General features: G+C 41.6%; 1 protein-coding gene across 2 annotated transcripts in view; it reads right to left on the bottom strand.

Annotated features, from left to right (window-relative positions):
* The window catches only part of LOC124788056 (caprin homolog), a 77,766-nt gene that overhangs the window by 52,670 nt on the left and 7,145 nt on the right, over nt 1-17,951 (bottom strand). For both annotated transcript variants that reach the window (XM_047255136.1, XM_047255135.1), the window contains exons 3-4: nt 1,636-1,797; nt 1,390-1,557 (exon numbers count right to left, since the gene is read on the bottom strand). In XM_047255136.1, the coding sequence (XP_047111092.1) occupies nt 1,390-1,557; nt 1,636-1,797 (330 nt within the window). The remainder of the gene's footprint in view (nt 1-1,389; nt 1,558-1,635; nt 1,798-17,951) is intronic.

The raw sequence follows: 17,951 nt of genomic DNA, 5'->3' as shown, positions 1-17,951 counted from the left end.
ATATACTTGCAACTATTTTCCTACATTTCAATCAGTTAAATATGGATAAGAAATTAATATTAAATTATATACTTCATGGCACTACCCATACACACATCTGAGGGGCAACAGAGGTCATACAGGTGAGGTGATTGGCAGCAGGTAGGTGATGGGAAAAACATTGGAGAGGTCCCATAATTTTTATTTCTTGTCTATGTATGTACTGCACAAATGAAAGTATACCATCTCTTAAAAATTTTATCTTAAAGGGTTTTTAACATTTCTTTCACATCTGCAAGAATTACACTGGGATACAAGTTGTGGTACGAGAGAAATGAAGAAACGAAAAAGTATAGAGGTGGTGTTGTACATCAAAATAATATGAAGCCTACCATTTCTAAGCATTATCTACATTGTTTGGACACTTAATACAAGCAAAACTTTGTTTGTACATCTTACTGAATGAGTTACCTGTGATTTCAAGTAGTAGGTGTATTTTATCAAAGCCTGAATGAAGGTATGATCATAGTGACACTTAGTAATACCTTCTCAATATTCTGACCCTTTCCAGCAGTTTGTTCAGTTTTTACAGTTGCTTGCTCTGCAGTTCACTACAAAATCACTAACTAAACATTCCTCATCACTTACAAATCACTGATGCAGCAATTATTGCATCATCCCCTAGAACCACATGGATCTCAAATACCATTATCTGCAATAAGCCTGTGCAGAAATAAGAAAGTTATCACTATCAGACCCTCATGTGACAGCCTTATTAACTCTGTTCACATTTCCATAAAAATGACTTGAGGATAGTCTGCCAAAAATGGTTGATACACTGGATTTTTGCTTACTGTTTTAAGAACTACTTAGAGATCAGCAGTGCATCTGCACCTGTGTCACAAATATGTTGTCTGAGTTACAACAGAATTATAAGTTTAAAAAAGTTACTCTTTCCAATCTCCAGATTTAACGAACTATTAACCATTCTTGTTTAAGCACAGTGCCACTTCACTCCAACGAGGTATAGATTAAGCTAACTGTATTGTGAGAAGGGGACATTTCATTTCATATTCAAACTAAACCAAACAATGCCCTAACTTCTGTGACCTTTGGAGGGTAACTGGCATGCTAGTGTTCTGAATATACTAAATGAGTGGACCAGATTGACAGCAATGTGTTATGAACATTTGTGGTATAGAATACACACACAACCTCAACAATCCTGCAATGAAAGTGACAAGAGCACTACGTTCAGTAAAATACAATTATTGCACATGCACAGGAAAGCTTATAAATGCACATCAAAGATGATACTGCTGTGGTATCAACAACAAGGAAGATGTTTTACAGCTTTAGATGGAGAGAATGACAGGGGAGAGATGAGTCTGTAAAGGTAGATATACTCACCTCTCCTGGAGTCTCCTCTACAGCTTCTTCCACAGACTGGTCAAAATATCCACAACTGACTATGGTTGTTACAATTTCTTTCAGTTTTGCACATGTCGTCCCAACAAGCTCTTTTGGTTTCCCTTCAACAATAGCTAGTAGGTGTTCGGCAGAAAGATTCACTTGGTCCTGTGGATGCAGAAGAGAATTATCAAATTTACAAAGAGAGAAAAAAATGGAAAGACAAAAGATGAGCCCGATTCATACCTGGAATGATGGTGTGCCTTCTTCCCCTCCATGCTTTGGAGAAACCTCAACATATAAGTCATCCAGATACTTTAAATCTTCTTCAGTCAGCTGTGCTGCACCATTTCTACCAGCCAAAAAATCTTCCCGAACAGTATCTTGCCCCATACTCTGCAGTACATCCTAGAGCAAAAGTTTTGGGTGTTATGTGATGAACATTATATAATAAAACTACAGCATGTCTCTTTCTGATGCATTACATATATCTGCCTTAAGTATAGGCAGTTTCAAATACAAGTTTTTTCAACTTTTGTACTGAGCACAAAAGAATAATGTGTGTGATACATCTATACTGCAAAGAATTCAATGAACTGATTACAATGACAAGTACTTACCATACAGATAACAAATATTCTTTAAGTTTGACAGGATGTGCTAACACCAAGTTAAGGCACGCAAGAAAAATAATTATGAAAGCTTGATATATTGAGAAAATGTGTGTGTATGAACTATATTGACAACATAACATCATCACTATTATTCCTAGATAATCAAGAAACGAGATGACTGGCCACGTGTGGGAGTTATGTTTGCGTGGACATGTGCATTTTCTTTTGCTTACATCTTATGAACTTTGTGTGATAGCTAATAATATCTACCTTCTTAAAGTGCCTGTGTCACTCAACACCTTCTTTGTGTGTTGGCAGGGGTCTAGCCTTTTAGTATTATTGTTCCTTCTACAAAATATAGACATTTCCGCTTAACTGTTGGCATATCGCCTTTCTATGAGTGACTTATCTCTCAACAAGAAGCATATGCTTTTGCTTCACAGATTCGTGCTGAACAAACTTCTGTATTTTAAGTGGAAAGCTAAGATGTTAAGTAACCCAAACCGAATATTGCTCAATGGCTTGTCAGACAAGGACTTTTTAAAGTTCTCTCTTTCACAGATGCATTGTCAGAACTATTCCAATGAATCTCAATCTGACATGCTACTTCTTCACAGCAAGACCTGTGCATCTTACAAAGAAGATAACTTCACAATGATTCTACTTATTGGAACAAGGTTGTTTAGAAACAACTTTCACAGTTGGATGATGTTTAAAAAATGACTACAGCAAATGGACAGTGCCAGAAGAGCAGCAGCAAATATTGTATCACAAACAATGGTGAACAGAATTCACCACCAGCAATATCATTCTTGTCATATTCAATGTACAGAAATTACAATACAAAATATTTCCTCCTAAAATGAAACCATGGAAAAATCCAGGACAAAATAATGACCATATTATGAAAACGATAGATTGTTACTTACTATATATATCAGTTGCTGAGTTGTAGACAGGTACACAGGCATTCTGGAAGAAGTCATCCTGTCCAAAGGCTTACATGTTTAGCAGTCTGTCCTTTTCATAATATTGCCCTTCCAAAAAGGGATTTTCATACCTTCATTTCCTAACACAATCTCATTTTTATCTACATAATATAAGGTGGGTGTTCTAGGACATAAAATCAGTAACAATCCCGATGTCACCATACAACTGTCGTGTTTCACTTCATAAAACATTTTGTCTGGAGTCTAAATTGGCACTGAAAGCTCCAAATATTACTCATACTAGAGATTGGTTAGTTGGTTGATTTGGGGCAGAGGACTAAACAACGAGGCCATCAGTCCCCTCACATTCGGGAAGGAAGTTGGCTATGCCCTTTCAAAGGAACCATCCCAGCATTTGGTTGTATGGATTTAGGGAAAACGCACCGGACGTGGGTTTGAACCATCATCCTCCCGAATGCGAGTCCAGTGTGCTAACCACTGTGCCATATTGTAGATCTCGTGTATATATATTCATTAACCAATGCAGTATTCTGTGTAATTCCTATGGTGTGCTGCATAAGAGACCAGTACATCTCATCTCATTCACAAGTAGTTGTTACTTAACCTTAAACAGTGTTTAACCGTTTAACCTAAATTTTTGTATGTATAATACTTGCGCAGTGTTAACACCTACTCTCAACCTAGAAATAAAATTTAGAATTACTAAGGGCCGACAGTACAAACACTGCTGATTGCAGGGCAATTTAACCTTAGAATCAGAACTGAGCCAGTTCTGGAATCCACTGTGTTGTAAACACTAAACTTGCAACAACTGAACAAGGTTCAGTGCATCTTTTCTCGCTGTAATAGACCCACCTCATGATCTACATACATGTTTTCTTCAGTATAGTGCACAATCAAATCTCAGGAAGGTGTCAGTTTTAATGATCCTTAGTTTAATGAAACTGTTAGTGGATGGACAAAGATGTAGGTAATACAGATCAAGAAATATACCAATACAATAGCCAGTGATCACAGTTCTGCCAGCAGAGGATCATTCAGAAGAACTTCAGAACAATTGTAGTGGGGACCTTTCTTTTCCTCCAATAAAATAAGCAAGTGAAAATCCAATATATTCTGGATGGCAGTAACAAAAAATGTGTATCCAGCATTGAATATCAAATTTGCAGTTTCTTTTTGAATCTAATGAGGAAGTGCAAGTTTAATCCTGGAATTTTGTTTTATATGGAAAAAAGTGATTTTGTGAGACAAAAAGTACAATATGCAGGTTTTATTCAGTGCAGTAAAATCAACACGAAGTATTTAAACAACACTTCAATAATTGTAAAAATAAATGTTATATAATTTTAATTAAAAATTTCAAACAATTTGCACCTTGAATCTCTGTTTAAACAAGTCTTAGTATTAGTTACAAAATGTCACCTCATGAGTTAAGGGGTATTATTGAAGTATGCATTTTATTCACATAGTAAAAAAGGAGGTAACTAACTTCAATCAAAAATATTGCTCTCCTAGAGGACAATGGAAATGAAGATGAGAATGTAGTGCAAGTTAACTGTGACACCAATACATTGCATATTTTGAACAAACAATAACCTCTACAAGCTGATAAGCAACACCCAAGCCCTTTCTGTTAAAAAACCCGCAGTGTCAGACTCACGTCCCAAGACCAAAGACATTCTTGATGTGAAATACAAATTTTACAAAAGATTGGAGTGCCTCATACATGAACATAAAACACAGTGGATGCTTGCAAAATTAAAAGGCTGCAACCACCATGTTCTCCCAATTATTCGTGCACAGATTATCCAGTTTGAGGACTATTTGTGCTTAATGAGAGAAAGTGAGAATTTGTGCTTAATATGTGTGTGTGTGTGTGTGTGTGTGTGTGTGTGTGTGTGTGTGTGTGTGTGTGTGTGTGTGTGTGAGAGAGAGAGAGAGAGAGAGAGAGAGAGAGAGAGAGAGAGAGAGAGAGATATGCAATATTTTTCTCTAGCAAACAGTAATAACCCACCATCAGACAAGAAGTGCCATTTCCACTGTCTAAAGAACTGCCCCACGTGACAACAGAGTACTGTTTCCCTTGTTATAGTCCAGCCTACTCATCTACACCTATACTCTGCATACCATCGTTCCATTCAGTTATGGAGTGCAGGAAGAACAATTGTTTGAATGCCTCACTGTGTGCCATAATTCTAATCTTATCCTCTTGATTGCTATGTGAGCAATATGTAGGGGAGTGTAGTACACGTTTAGAGTCATCATTTAAAGCCAAATCTTGAAACTTCATTAACAGAATTTCTCGGGATAGTTTATGTCTATCTTTTTAAGAGTCTTCCAGATCAGTTCCTTCACTATCTCTGTATACACTCCCATGGATCAAAGAAACCTGTCACTATTCATGTTGCCCTTCTCTATCCACATTCAAAACCCAGACTGAGCTTATGTGATCATTCCTTGTCGTACCCCAGCGGTCTGTACATGTTTGGTGATTCCAACAGTGACTCACTGATATTATAGTCATAGGATGCTATGTTTTCGCTGTGAAATGCACAATTTTACATTTCTGAACATTTAAAGCAAGTTGCCAACTTTGAAATCTTATCAAGATCTGACTTAATATTTATATAGCTGCTTTCAGGTAGTACTTTATTCTAGGTAACTGCATCATCTGCAAAAAGCCTCATTTTACTATTAATGTTGTCCATTATGTCATTAAATTACAGCAGGAACAATAAGGGTCACAACACACTTCTGTGGGGCACACCAAAAGTTACTTCTACATCTGACAATTACTCCATCCAAGATACACTGGACATTGAGTCGCATGATTTTCAGAAAGCAAGAAATACTGCATCTTCCTGACTGCCTTGATCCTAAGCTTTCAGTACGCCATTTGAGAAGAGTGTGAGTTGTGTTTCACATGATGATTTTGGAATCCATGCCAATTGGCACTGAGGTCATTCTGTTCAAGATACCTCATTATGTTTGAGCTCAGAATATGTTCCAAGGTTCTACAACAAATCAAAGTGAAGCATATTGGATGGCAGGTTGATCCTGATAGGGATTTCAGTAGGCCCTGGAGATTTCTTCAATTTTAACAATTTCAGCTGTTTCTCAACACCATTGACACCAACACTTATTTCATTCATCTTTTCAATGGTAACAGGATTAAATTAGAGCAATTCTCCTGTTCCTTTGTAAAGGAACATCTGAAAACTGAGTTATGTATTTCAGCTTTTGCTTTGCTACCCTCAATTTCAGTTCCAGTGTCATTCACTATGGACTGGACACTAACTTTGGTGCCGCTAACAGCCTTTACACATGACCAGAATTTATCTGGTTTTTCTGAAATATCATCTGACAGTACTCTGCTACAATAGTCATTGAAGGCATCATGCGTTGCTCTCTTGACAGCCCCACACTTTTCATTTACCATATCCCCCCCCTCTTTCTGGCCCTGTGCTTTGTTTTATATCTATTACATAGTAATCTCAATGTATAGTGACTATACCACAGATGTTCCCTTCCATTATGAACTGTTCTGCTGGGTGCATATATATCCACTACACAGGCAACAGTTCTTTTAAACTTTAGCAATAGTGTGTGTACATGTTCCAGCCCTTTGCTGAAAGTTAAGACACTATTGATTTTTTTATCTGGTTTACTGAACATACATCTTTCTGCTTGTTTTTGCTGTACTCTGGAAGTCATTGTTGCCACAACTGCATAATGGTCACTGATATCAGGTTTGATGTGGACATCCTCAAAGAGGTCAGGCCTATTTGTTGCCATTAGATCCAATATATTTCCATCATGACTGAGGTTTCCTAACTACCTGTTCTAGGTAGTTTTCTGAGAAGGGATTTAACAATGTTTCATAGGATGTCTTAATACCAATCACTAACAAAACTGTAATTTTCTGGATGGTAATCGGCATGTGCCACTGAAGCAAGTCAAAAGAAATTTCTAAGAGATATGATGGCAAAATGAAAGAAACACGTTAACATTAAAACAAAATTTAGAATTGGAAGATTTGAGAAGGGGAAAACAACTGCAAATGGCTCTGAGCACTATGGGACTTAACATCTATGGTCATCGGTCCCCTAACAACTGCAAAACCAAGTGCTAACACTGGCACTGGAATGCAGACTGTCCGGGACATTAAAAGGAATAAGCATGTTGTCAGGAAATGCAATTCTAATTCTGGACCACCTGCATGCAACAGCATGAAGAGATCTACATTTGACGGCCTAGATGCTGCCAAAAACAAGCAGAAGGTATCACTATTTCAGACAATGTGTGGCAAAAGAGCTAAATCGTTTTTTCCTGAAGCTCTATGGTTATATGGGGCCTCATCTGGATGGCTAATCAGATTCAAACATCATGAGATTCAGGAACTTACTGTGCAAGGAAAGCAGCTTAGTTCAAATTTTGTGGCAGCTAATTTCTCCTGGGAAGGGTTTCCGATTGGTTGGTTGGTTTAAAGGCGGGAGAAGGGACCACACTACGAGGTCATCAGTCCCTTGTTCCTAATAAAACAATGCCACAAGTGTTAGAATAAAATGGACGAAACACACAACACAAAATGGAAAGAAAGGAAAAGCCACAAGAACGAAGGGAAGGCAACAAACACTAAAAGGAACAAAAGAGGACAAGAAAACAGAGAGATGCTAGAAACAGAAGACAGTAAAACATGAATGCAGATTGCAGTGGCTGGCCAACCACGGGAATAAAAAGGGAAAGCCATAACACATTAAAACCTCCACCCTAAAAGCACTAGGGTGGACGACAGAGGGACAAAGGACAAGCGCTAAAACCTACATAGAAGTATAAAACCCAATATCAAGGATGAAACGTACAACTTAAGCAGCTGTGGAGGCATTGCCACCCAACACCGAAGGCAGGGTGCTGGGAAAGTTAAAAGTCTGAAACAGAGCGGCCAAAAGTGGGCAGTCCATCAAGAGGTGGACGACTGTCATTTGGGAGCCACAGCGACACTGAGGTGGGTCCTCATGACGGAGTAGGTAACCATGCGTTAGCCACGTATGGCCAATGCGGAGCCAGTAGGGGACAGCTGATTCTCTGCGAGAGGCCTGCATGAAAGACTTCCACACATTCATAGTCTCCTTAATGACATGCAGTTTGTTGTGCGTCCTGTTACGCCATTCCATCTCCCAAAGCCGGAAAACCCTGCAGTGTAAGAACACAGGTCAGCTTCAGAGATGCCTATCTCCAGAAAAGGTTTCCGTGTCGCCTGTTTGGCCAGCCTGTCGGGAAGCTCGTTGCCGGGGATTCCGATGTGTCCTGGGGTCCACACAAATACCATGAAACGACGGGACTGTTCCAGGGCATAGATGGACTCCTGTATGGACGCTACCAGAGGGTGGTGAAGGTAGCACTGGTTGATAGCTTGTAGGCTGCTCAATGAGTCAATACACAGGAGAAATGACTTGCCAGGACATGAGCGGATGTACTCAAGAGCACGAGATACGGCCACCAGCTCTGCAGGGGAAACACTGCAGCCAACGGGCTGCCACTGCAGCCAACTCGTCAATACATCCTCCATGAACATATGCGAAGCCTAAGTGACCATCAGCCATTGAGCCGTTGGTATAAACCACTTCAGAGCCCTGGAACACATCAAGAATCTAGAGGAAGTGACAGCGGAGAGCAGTGGGGTAAACAGTCTAAACAGTCCTTAGAACCATGAAAAAGGCCCAGACGATGCTGCGGCCAAGGCGTACACCCTGGAGGTGTACGTGAACGGACTGCAATAAGAGATGGTAAAGGGAAGGACTCCAGTTCAGAGTAAAGGGACTGCACGCGAACCGCAATTGTTAGCCCCGATTTGGGTGGCCGATGCAGTAGATGGACTGCTGTGGGCAAGAAAAAGAAACTAATTTGGATGCGCATGGGAACTACGAATGTGTGCTGCATAACTGGTGAGTAGTTGCGCATGTCTGATTTGCAGGGGAGGGACACCAGCCTCCACCAGTACGCTGGTCACCGGACTCGTCAGAGGAGCTCTTGTCGCTAATCGGACCCAACAGTGGTGAACAGGGTTGAGTAAATGCAATGCTGAAGTCACTGCGGAACCATAAACCACACTTCCACAGTCAATTTGGGATTGGACAAGGGCTCTGTAGAGCTGCAGCAGCGTACAGCGATCTGCACCCCAATTGGTGTTGCTCAGGCAATGGAGGGCATTGAGGTGCTTCTGCTTAAGCTGACGAAGATGAGGGAGCCAAGTCAATCGAGCGTCGAAAACCAGTCCTAGGAATTTATATGTCTCCACTACTGTGAGTGGATCGTTATTAAGGTAAAGTGCAGGTTCCGGATGAACGGTACGATGCCAACAGAAGTGCACGACACATGACTTTGTGGCTGAAAACTGGAAGCCGTGGGCTAGAGCCCGCACCTTGTGGGTGGCTCCTTGGAGGTGCCGCTCAGCAACAACAGTACTGGAGCAGCAGTATGAACTGCAGAAGTTGTCTGCACACAGAGACGGTGGGCTCGACAGCTGCTGCTAGACCGTTAATGGCTACTAAAAATAGAGAGACCCAATACAGAGCCTTGCGGGACTCAATTCTTCTGGATATGGATGGAATTATGAGTCACCAACTTGGACACAGAAAGTACGGAGCGACACAAAGTTTTGGACAAAAATCGGGAGCATGCCCCAGAGACCCCACTCACACAATGTGGCAAGGATATGTCACCAGGTCGTGTCATATGCTTTTTGTAAATCAAAAAAGATGGCAACCAGATGTTGCTGTCTGGAAAGGGCTGTTCATGTGGCAGACACTATGGACACAAGATTATCTGTGGTAGAACGACCCTGGCGGAAGCTGCCCTGACATGGAGTCAGCAAGCCACGTGACTCCAGGACCCGACCCGACCCAACCCAACTGCCGACATACCATATGTTCCAGCAGCTTACAAAGAACATTTGTGAGGCTAATGCACCGATAGCTATCCACATCAAGCAGGTTTTGACTGGGTTTGAGCACCGGAAAGATGGTGCTCTCCTGCCATTTCGATGGAAAGACGCCATCACACCAGAGCCAGTTGGAGAAGATCTCGCTTGTAGTCCCAGGAGCTGTGTCGGGGCAATGTGCAAGGGCACTGAGGAGCTCCCACTCTGTAAATGGGGCGTTATAGGATTCACTGCATCATGTAGTGAATGAGAGGACATTCCCTTACAGGCGCCGTTTGAGTGTGCGAAAGGCTGGGGGGTAATTCTCCGACGCAGAGGCTTGAGTAAAGTGCTAAGCAATCGCGTTTGCGTCGGTACATAACTCGCCATTTATGGTAACACCAGGGACAGCTGTTGGGGCCTGGTACCCAAAAAGACGTTTGATCTTTGCCCAGACTTGGGAAGATGACGTGTGGCACCCAATAGTGGAGACTTCTCTCTCCCAACACTCCTCCTTCCGTTGTTTGATAAGGTAGCGAACACAGGCACAGAGCCGTTTAAAGGCTAAGAGGTGCTCCAGGGAAGGATGCCGCTTATGCCGCTGTAGAGCTCGCTGACGCTCCTCAATTGCTTCAGCGACTTCCAGTGGCCACCAAGGGACTGCCTTTCGTCAGGGGCACCCTCAAGAGTGAGGGATTGCATTTTCTGCTGCAGAAACAATTTAGCTGGTCACCTGTTCAACCATCACATTGATGTTACTGTGTCAGGGAGATTCAGCAGAGGTGATTAAAAGTTCCCCCGTCTGTCTTGTTCAGAGCCCATCTGGGTAGGTGTCTGTGTGCCTGATGCTGGGGCAGTGGTCTCTACCACACAGGTCATCATGTGCTCTCCAGTGGATAGATGGGAGAAGTCCTGGGCTGTAAATTGATTAATCGATGACCGAGTAACTACCACGAGCCACACTGAAATGTGTGGCGACCCCAGTATTTAAGAGGCAGAGGTCGAATTGAGACAGTGAAGTTTCGACATCTCTGCCTCTGCCAGTAAGCATGGTACAACCCCACAAGCGGTTATAGGCATTAAAATCTCCCAGAAGTAGGAAACGTTTAGGGAGTTGATCAATCAGTGCAGCTAATATATTCAGGGGTACTGCACCATCAGGAGGAAGATATACATTGCAACATCCTTATTCTGACAGCCACAGCATCAAGAGGGGTTTGAAGGGACATATGTTCACTACAGACCAAGTTCAGGACAAACACAAACTCCACCTGACACACTATTATAATTGCTTATAGTTGCTATGATTCCTGTAATATCCTTTATAGCCGCAGAGGGCAGGCGGCTGCATTGCTGGGAACCAGGTTTCCTGGAGGCAATGCAGATAGCAGGTGTAAAGCTTAACAGTTGCCGTAGCTCAGCCACGCGGTGGAGAAAACTGCCGCAGTTCCACTGGAGGATAACATCGTGAGACTGGGAAGGCATGGAACACTGAGGCAATTTACACCTCAGAGTCACCTGCTGCCACCAATTTATTGCCCGAGCCGTCTACATCCATTATGTCTGAGGGTCTGGCGAGATTTAGGTCCTCAGCGGACGCCAAAATCTCCACTCCATCCTCAATTTCCTTGGTCTTAGGTTTTTTTTGGATTTATCTTCCTGCTTCTTGGGTTTCCCTGGATGGGAGGATTTCACCGATTCGGTCTCCAGGACTGAGGATGAGTGTGAAGCCTTACGACCAGCTGCTTTTGGGCTCTTCAGCCACTGGCAGGTGTCATCTTTCCCACTAGAAAAAACCTGGTAAGGGTGTGACCCAAGAGACCCCTTCCCAGCAAGAGAAGCCGAAGAAGAGTTACGCTTCTGCGGCTTAGAAGTGGGGATGGACATCCCCGATGGCTGGGAGTGGGGTGTTTGCTGCTCACGAAGTAGGTGGTGCAGGAACAACAGGGAGGGAAATGCCCCCACCGTCAAGTGGGCAGTTGTCTTCCGGCTCAGAGGTGACCTGGGTTGGCGGAGCTGATGGTGTCAGAACTGTTGGAGCAGCGGCATAAGACGATGTCATATGCACAGGATGCAGGCATTCAAATTCTCTCTTAGCCTCAGTGTAGGTCAGTCAGTCCAAGGTCTTTTACTCCACGATTTTCCTTTCTTTGTGGAGAATCCTGCTGTGGGGCGAGCAAGGAAAATGGTGCTCTCCACAGTTGACACAGATGGGAGGCAGGGCACATGGAGTATTGGGATGTGATGAGCGTCCACAATCTCGGCCTGTGATGCTGAAAGTACAGCGGGAAGACATACAGCCGAACTTCCAGCATTTCAAGCACCACATCAGGGGAGGGATAAAGGGCTTTACATCACAGTGATAGACCATCACCTTGACCTTCTCGGGTAATGTTGCACCCTCTGAGGCCAAGATGAAGGCACTGGTGGCAACCTGATTATCCTTCGGACCCCGGTGGACGCGCCGGACAAAATGTACACCTCGCTGCTCTAAATTGGCGCGCAGCTCATTGTCGGACTGCAAAACAAGGTCTCTCTGAAATATGATACCCTGAACCATATTTATGGAGCGTAATGGTTACAGAAACATCCCCCAGATTGTCACGAGTGAGTAACTCCCGTGACTGGGCAGAGGATGCTGTTTTGATAAAGACTGACCCAGATCTCATTTTGGACAAGCCCTCCACCTCCCCAAACTTGTCCTCTAAATGCTCAACAAAAAACTGAGGCTTCATCATCATGAAAGATTCCCCATCAGCTCTCGAACATACAAGGTACCGGGGCAAGTAAGATGTGCTGCCATCCATAGCCTGACATTCCTCCCACGGTGCGACCAGGGAAGAGAACGATTTGGGGTTGTACTTCTGTGCGTTGAATTGAGCTTGTGATCGCTTAGAGACTGCTTGTGTTTCACCACCAGCAAGAAATGATGGACTACACTTCATCGCATGTGATCTGCCCTGATGCCACCCACTCCGACCAAGGGCCTCCTCCAGGTGCCACCCAGCCGCAGCAAAGGCCACCTGGCAGGATGGCCATTGCTGGGAGTCCCGATGCCCCAGGGGGATGGGTATCTACCCCTTGGCATACATGGGGAGTTAACGGCGCAGGCATCAGCAGAGCAATCCCTGTGTGGTCAGGGGGCTACAACCAACGGGGTAAATGGTGACCCCATCACTACGGACTGGCTACCGTGCTGGATATCAGGTGCAAAGAAGTCAAGGGTCCTCGTCGATGCAGAAATCTATAGTGCATGGTGGAAAACGCACCCAGGAAGGTGTCCACGCCCAAGAGATAGAGAATGGGCATGACTGCAATCCGACGACAAGAAAGTGGGCTAAAGATCTCAATGCACGATGGACACTATGCACATTGTAAGGTGCCCTTCCCCAATTGGCTCGCTCTCCGGGAAAATTTTGAAGAATGGAGGTCAAACCCTGCAGAGGATCAACACAAAGGCCGAAACGTGTGAAACTCTTTTCAGTCGCCTCGTATGACAGGCAGGAATACCTTGGGCATATGCTAACCCCCAGACCCACAGTGGGGAAGAGTTTCCAAAATTTTTGGAAGAAGAGAATGAGGATGAAAGTGGTCTGTACTGGAAATGTCTACCAACCAGAACCATTGCTTTTAAGAGCATGGTTAGCATTCCTAGATATAAATCATCTAAAGAGGGAATTGCAATTTTGAGCACTGCTAATGCTTCAGAGAAGGACAAAGTGAAACTTCTAGTGATTGGTAAAGAAAAAAATCCCCGAGCATTGAAGGCTATCGCAGCTAAGGCTCTCCCTTTGCATTCTTACAGTGAAAACGGAGCAAGGATAGACGGTGTAATTTTCAAAGACTGGTTCCACATAGATTTTGTACCACAAGTTTGGTGTTTTGTAGAAGAGAACATATTGGCAAAGAAGGCTGTTCCATTGCTTGATAACACCCCTTCACATCCCAGCACCAGGATTCTCGTATCCCATGATGGTCTCATCTTAATCAAGTTTTTACCTCCTAATGTGACTGCCTTTTTACAGCCATTGGACCAAGGCATAAATCTATCAGTAAAATGGTACAACCAGGCTGGTCTAATGGGAGTGCTAGTTGAGGATTTGGTGACATTCTGTAAGAATGACAATTCTAGATTCCATACACAGGAAGTCAAGCCACACCAACTAGTTTGAACATACAGGAAAATTCTTCTGCGATACAGAAAAAAGTGATTTTCAAGGTGTTAGTGATGATGAAGTAACTGCACAAACGATAAATCTGGCAATGGGTTAAAATGGTTTTGAAGATGTTAATTAAGAAAACTTGAATTAGTGGATGAAGACTGATGCACGGGAACATGGCTTCCAGTACAAGTGACATTGAACTTGACCACAGCTTTGCAACAAAACAAAGATGATGATGATAGTGACCCTGTCAGTCACTGCAACACATTGTAATGTGTACTCTTTTAGAGTACACGAGCCAGAATACAATGACATTATTGCTGTAGGTAGAATTCAAAATGTCGCACGAAAAATGTAAACTCCTCTCAGAAGCAGACCAACATAACAGACTACTTTAAGAAATAAACAGGCCTACAGTAAATATGCACAGAACACAGATAAATTTTCAAACAAAATAACAGGATTGAAAATATCTAAATTTTGAGTATGTTTCGATTATTTGTTTATGTTTAGTTTAGTCCTAAACTGAAACAATTCAGCCTTTCTGAGAAATGACTTTAGATTGGACACCAAGAATCCTGGACAGTACTGCAAAACGCAAGCTAAAACCTCATAATTAGGAACTGACTTATGCCTACTACTAGTTTTATTCATCAATATACACACAATTGTCACAGCAGCTTAAGCACTTTTTTGTAGTTAAAACTGATCAAGAATTGTGCACTTATTGTTATTTGAGCATAGAGAATATTATTTTAAGACTTTTTCAATCATGTTTGGCTGCTTTTTAACTCCCTGTACTTAACTTTTCACTTCACATATTTCTAATTTCCCTTCCTTACTTTAGTGCTGGTTTGGCCAGGTGTGTGTGTGTGTGTGTGTGTGTGTGTGTGTGTGTGTGTGTGTGTTGGGGGGGGTGGGGGGGGGGGCACAGGCATCCCAAAGCCCAGTCTGTCACTCTGCTTTTCTCAGAACTACCCAGAATGGCAGCAGGATATTTCATTCAGCACTGAGCTGTGGCATTTTTCAGTCAGCACAACATTCAGCAGCCATGGTGTCAGTACTGTTTACCCTCTGCCATTTGTTCTTGGTATGAAGGATGTTCGCAAGCTGATTGCACTAAAGGGGGTAGTCTGGCAACCCATCTTAACAATTATTTGAAACAAGTGGGAATGACAGAAGAGAGGGATGAGCATTCTCAATTCGCTTAAGTGACAGGTACTGCATATTTGCTATGAAACATTAGGATAGCATGCAAGAAGAATTTAAAGATTTATTTACTTGACAGTAAAAGAGCAAAAACTTACAATGACCAAAAGACAGGATTCATTGTGTCCATTAAGAAGCACTTTGTGCTAAACTTAAAGACAAAGAGCATGTGAAGAAATTAGTGGTACAAATAGTAAAATTTCTGATACACACACATTATTCAACAGTCAATTGCAACAGTTTTAAATGGAACTGAACAAAGAGCATGGAGACTTCATATATTACTGCAAAGTATGTTTACGGTAAGGCACATGGCAGGAATGATTTCTTGATTTAACATTTGGTGTTGAATTAAAAAAAAAAGCATTATTCAATGAGGATGCATTAAAAATGCAGTTTCAATTTAAATTGCCCCTGTGCATACGCAGATGTAACTGACTGACCTGCAGGACAATTTCAGTTTTAATGACAAAAATCTTTTTATGTTGAAACTGTTCAGAGCTTTTACATTGCTTTCCTATGATATAGTTTTCGAGTCTCCATAATAAGGTTGCAAAAGTGCAAATATATGGCAACTTGAGAGCAAAACTTAATTATCTGCGTATGTATGCCAACAGTTTGTACCAGGTAACTGTAGCTACAGCACACCAAAAATAACTAAATAATGCTGAAAATTTGTTTTGTTTGTGATCTTTATTGTTGAGAAATGTAAAATATATACAAAAGCCACTTGCAGTACCAACTTATTGCCATTTAAATGCGGCACGTTCACAGTATTCCCCTTTTCATGTTCAAGACAGTGTAGTGTGGCAGTAAGGGAAATGTAACGCGAGGCAGAGTGCTTTGGCCCTCCTGCCCAAGACCAACCCATGAGTCGAAATCGTGGCCATCCCTGCTTTATTGCCTATAAAAATCTGAATGTAGTATTAATTACAAGTTGCCTTCAAGAACTGTTACGAGATCAGTCATTATCTGTACTAATTACTTAACATAACCAATACTTTCCGTAATCTAAGTTTACAGATGGAAAAAAATATTGGAGCTTCGGGAGTGCTAAAGAGGGAAAGTCATATTTACTTAACTTTTTATGTTAAAACAACTTTATTATTTACTTCTTTTTCTCTTATTTGTACAAATATGTGTTGGTTTGTAATGTTACAAGGTAGCGACCTGATGAGTGCAGTTTAATTAAGCCACAAAATTTTGGCAGTGACAGATGACCTTACGTCTTGGCAATTAATGATCTGAGATTAATGTTTATACAACACAAATTTCCAGGTTCATCTTCATCTGCAATCATTTTCTGTGTAGATTAAACTTCTCTATACAATCTGCCCTAAATCTTATTTCTGAGCACATTTCTTGATAGTTGCTAGTTTGATAGACTTTATCTAGGCATAGACCAAGTGACAACCTAACCAAACCATCTATGTAACTTAAATTCTCTCAAAACAAAATCAACTAATTCATTCTCCTGTGATCTCTAAAACTGTACAAAAACAAAGGCAACTGCACAAAATCAAGATTCTGTTTCAGTTACTGTATTTACCAGATAAGAATTTTTTTCCCACATTTGTCATTCGAAAAATATATGGTCATATATTTGCAGATTAAACTGTCACCATTGGGGACAACATTTTTATGATTCCAAACAGAGTATGTACAGGGCATTTTATACATGAAGATTTGGTTATTGAGCGACATGCAGATTTTGAAAAATTCGAAAGGGCAGGGTTGGGCAAAAAATACTCACACTCCAACAGCCTCTAGCTCTCCAGATACACTGAAGCACTTGGTACAGTATCAACATTGCTCAATCATGTGACATTTGCCTCACGTGGCACTAGTGCAAGGGAAATGTGAGGAAATATGAACTAGCCACTACAACAATCTATTGTTCTGCTTAAAATTTGATGATTTTGTGAAATACAAGATGAAATAGTTTTAAATTCTATCATCTTATGAACTCTTGTATTTGAACAAGTTTGCAATGAAGTTGTCATACATGTATGAGTACCACATACACAAATTAACACTGCTTTTTAAATGAAAATACCACGTAGAACTGAAAATGTTGATCCAGACGAATATTTTAATAAATTATGAGACTGTAATGTTTGACCATGTGGGTTGCAAATGAGACAATTCGATCACTGTTCCTGTATTAGAATAATGGGTAAAAACATTACCAGCTTTGGAACATAATTGTGACATTCGGATGATACAAGAAGGAAAATTAATCCAGAATGAAATATCCAATGAACCAAATAATATTAAACTGACTTATCGCAAGAATACATTACAGCTGTAAGACCCATTGTGGAGATATTGCCAACAGACATCAATTGATCGCAGGACGAGTGAATGTTTGAGGAACTACTTGAATCTTGACTGCGCTCTTCTATTTTCTATTAATTGCTGTTCTTACATATGACTTTCACCCTAGATGATATTGCAATCTATATTTCACAGTTCTCAAGCACAGAGCACATAAAGGGTTGGAGGAGGAAGAGTGACACCATCTCAGCTGAGAACTAAGCCAAGTGCAGGTAGGGGATTAGTGAGCAAGCAACAAATTACATTGTGTTGCCAACCACGAGAATCTGTACCACATAGTAACAGTTTATAGGAACATCCACTACCTTTTAATAGCAGTTACATCAATCCATTTGTAGACTAAACAGAATTGACTTTAAAATTGGACAAA

This window comes from Schistocerca piceifrons, chromosome 3 (assembly GCF_021461385.2).
Source record: "Schistocerca piceifrons isolate TAMUIC-IGC-003096 chromosome 3, iqSchPice1.1, whole genome shotgun sequence".
Classification (NCBI taxonomy): Eukaryota; Metazoa; Arthropoda; class Insecta; order Orthoptera; family Acrididae; genus Schistocerca; species Schistocerca piceifrons.
The sequence above is the reverse complement of the archived record's forward strand: the minus strand, read 5'-3'. Positions and strand labels throughout refer to the sequence as shown.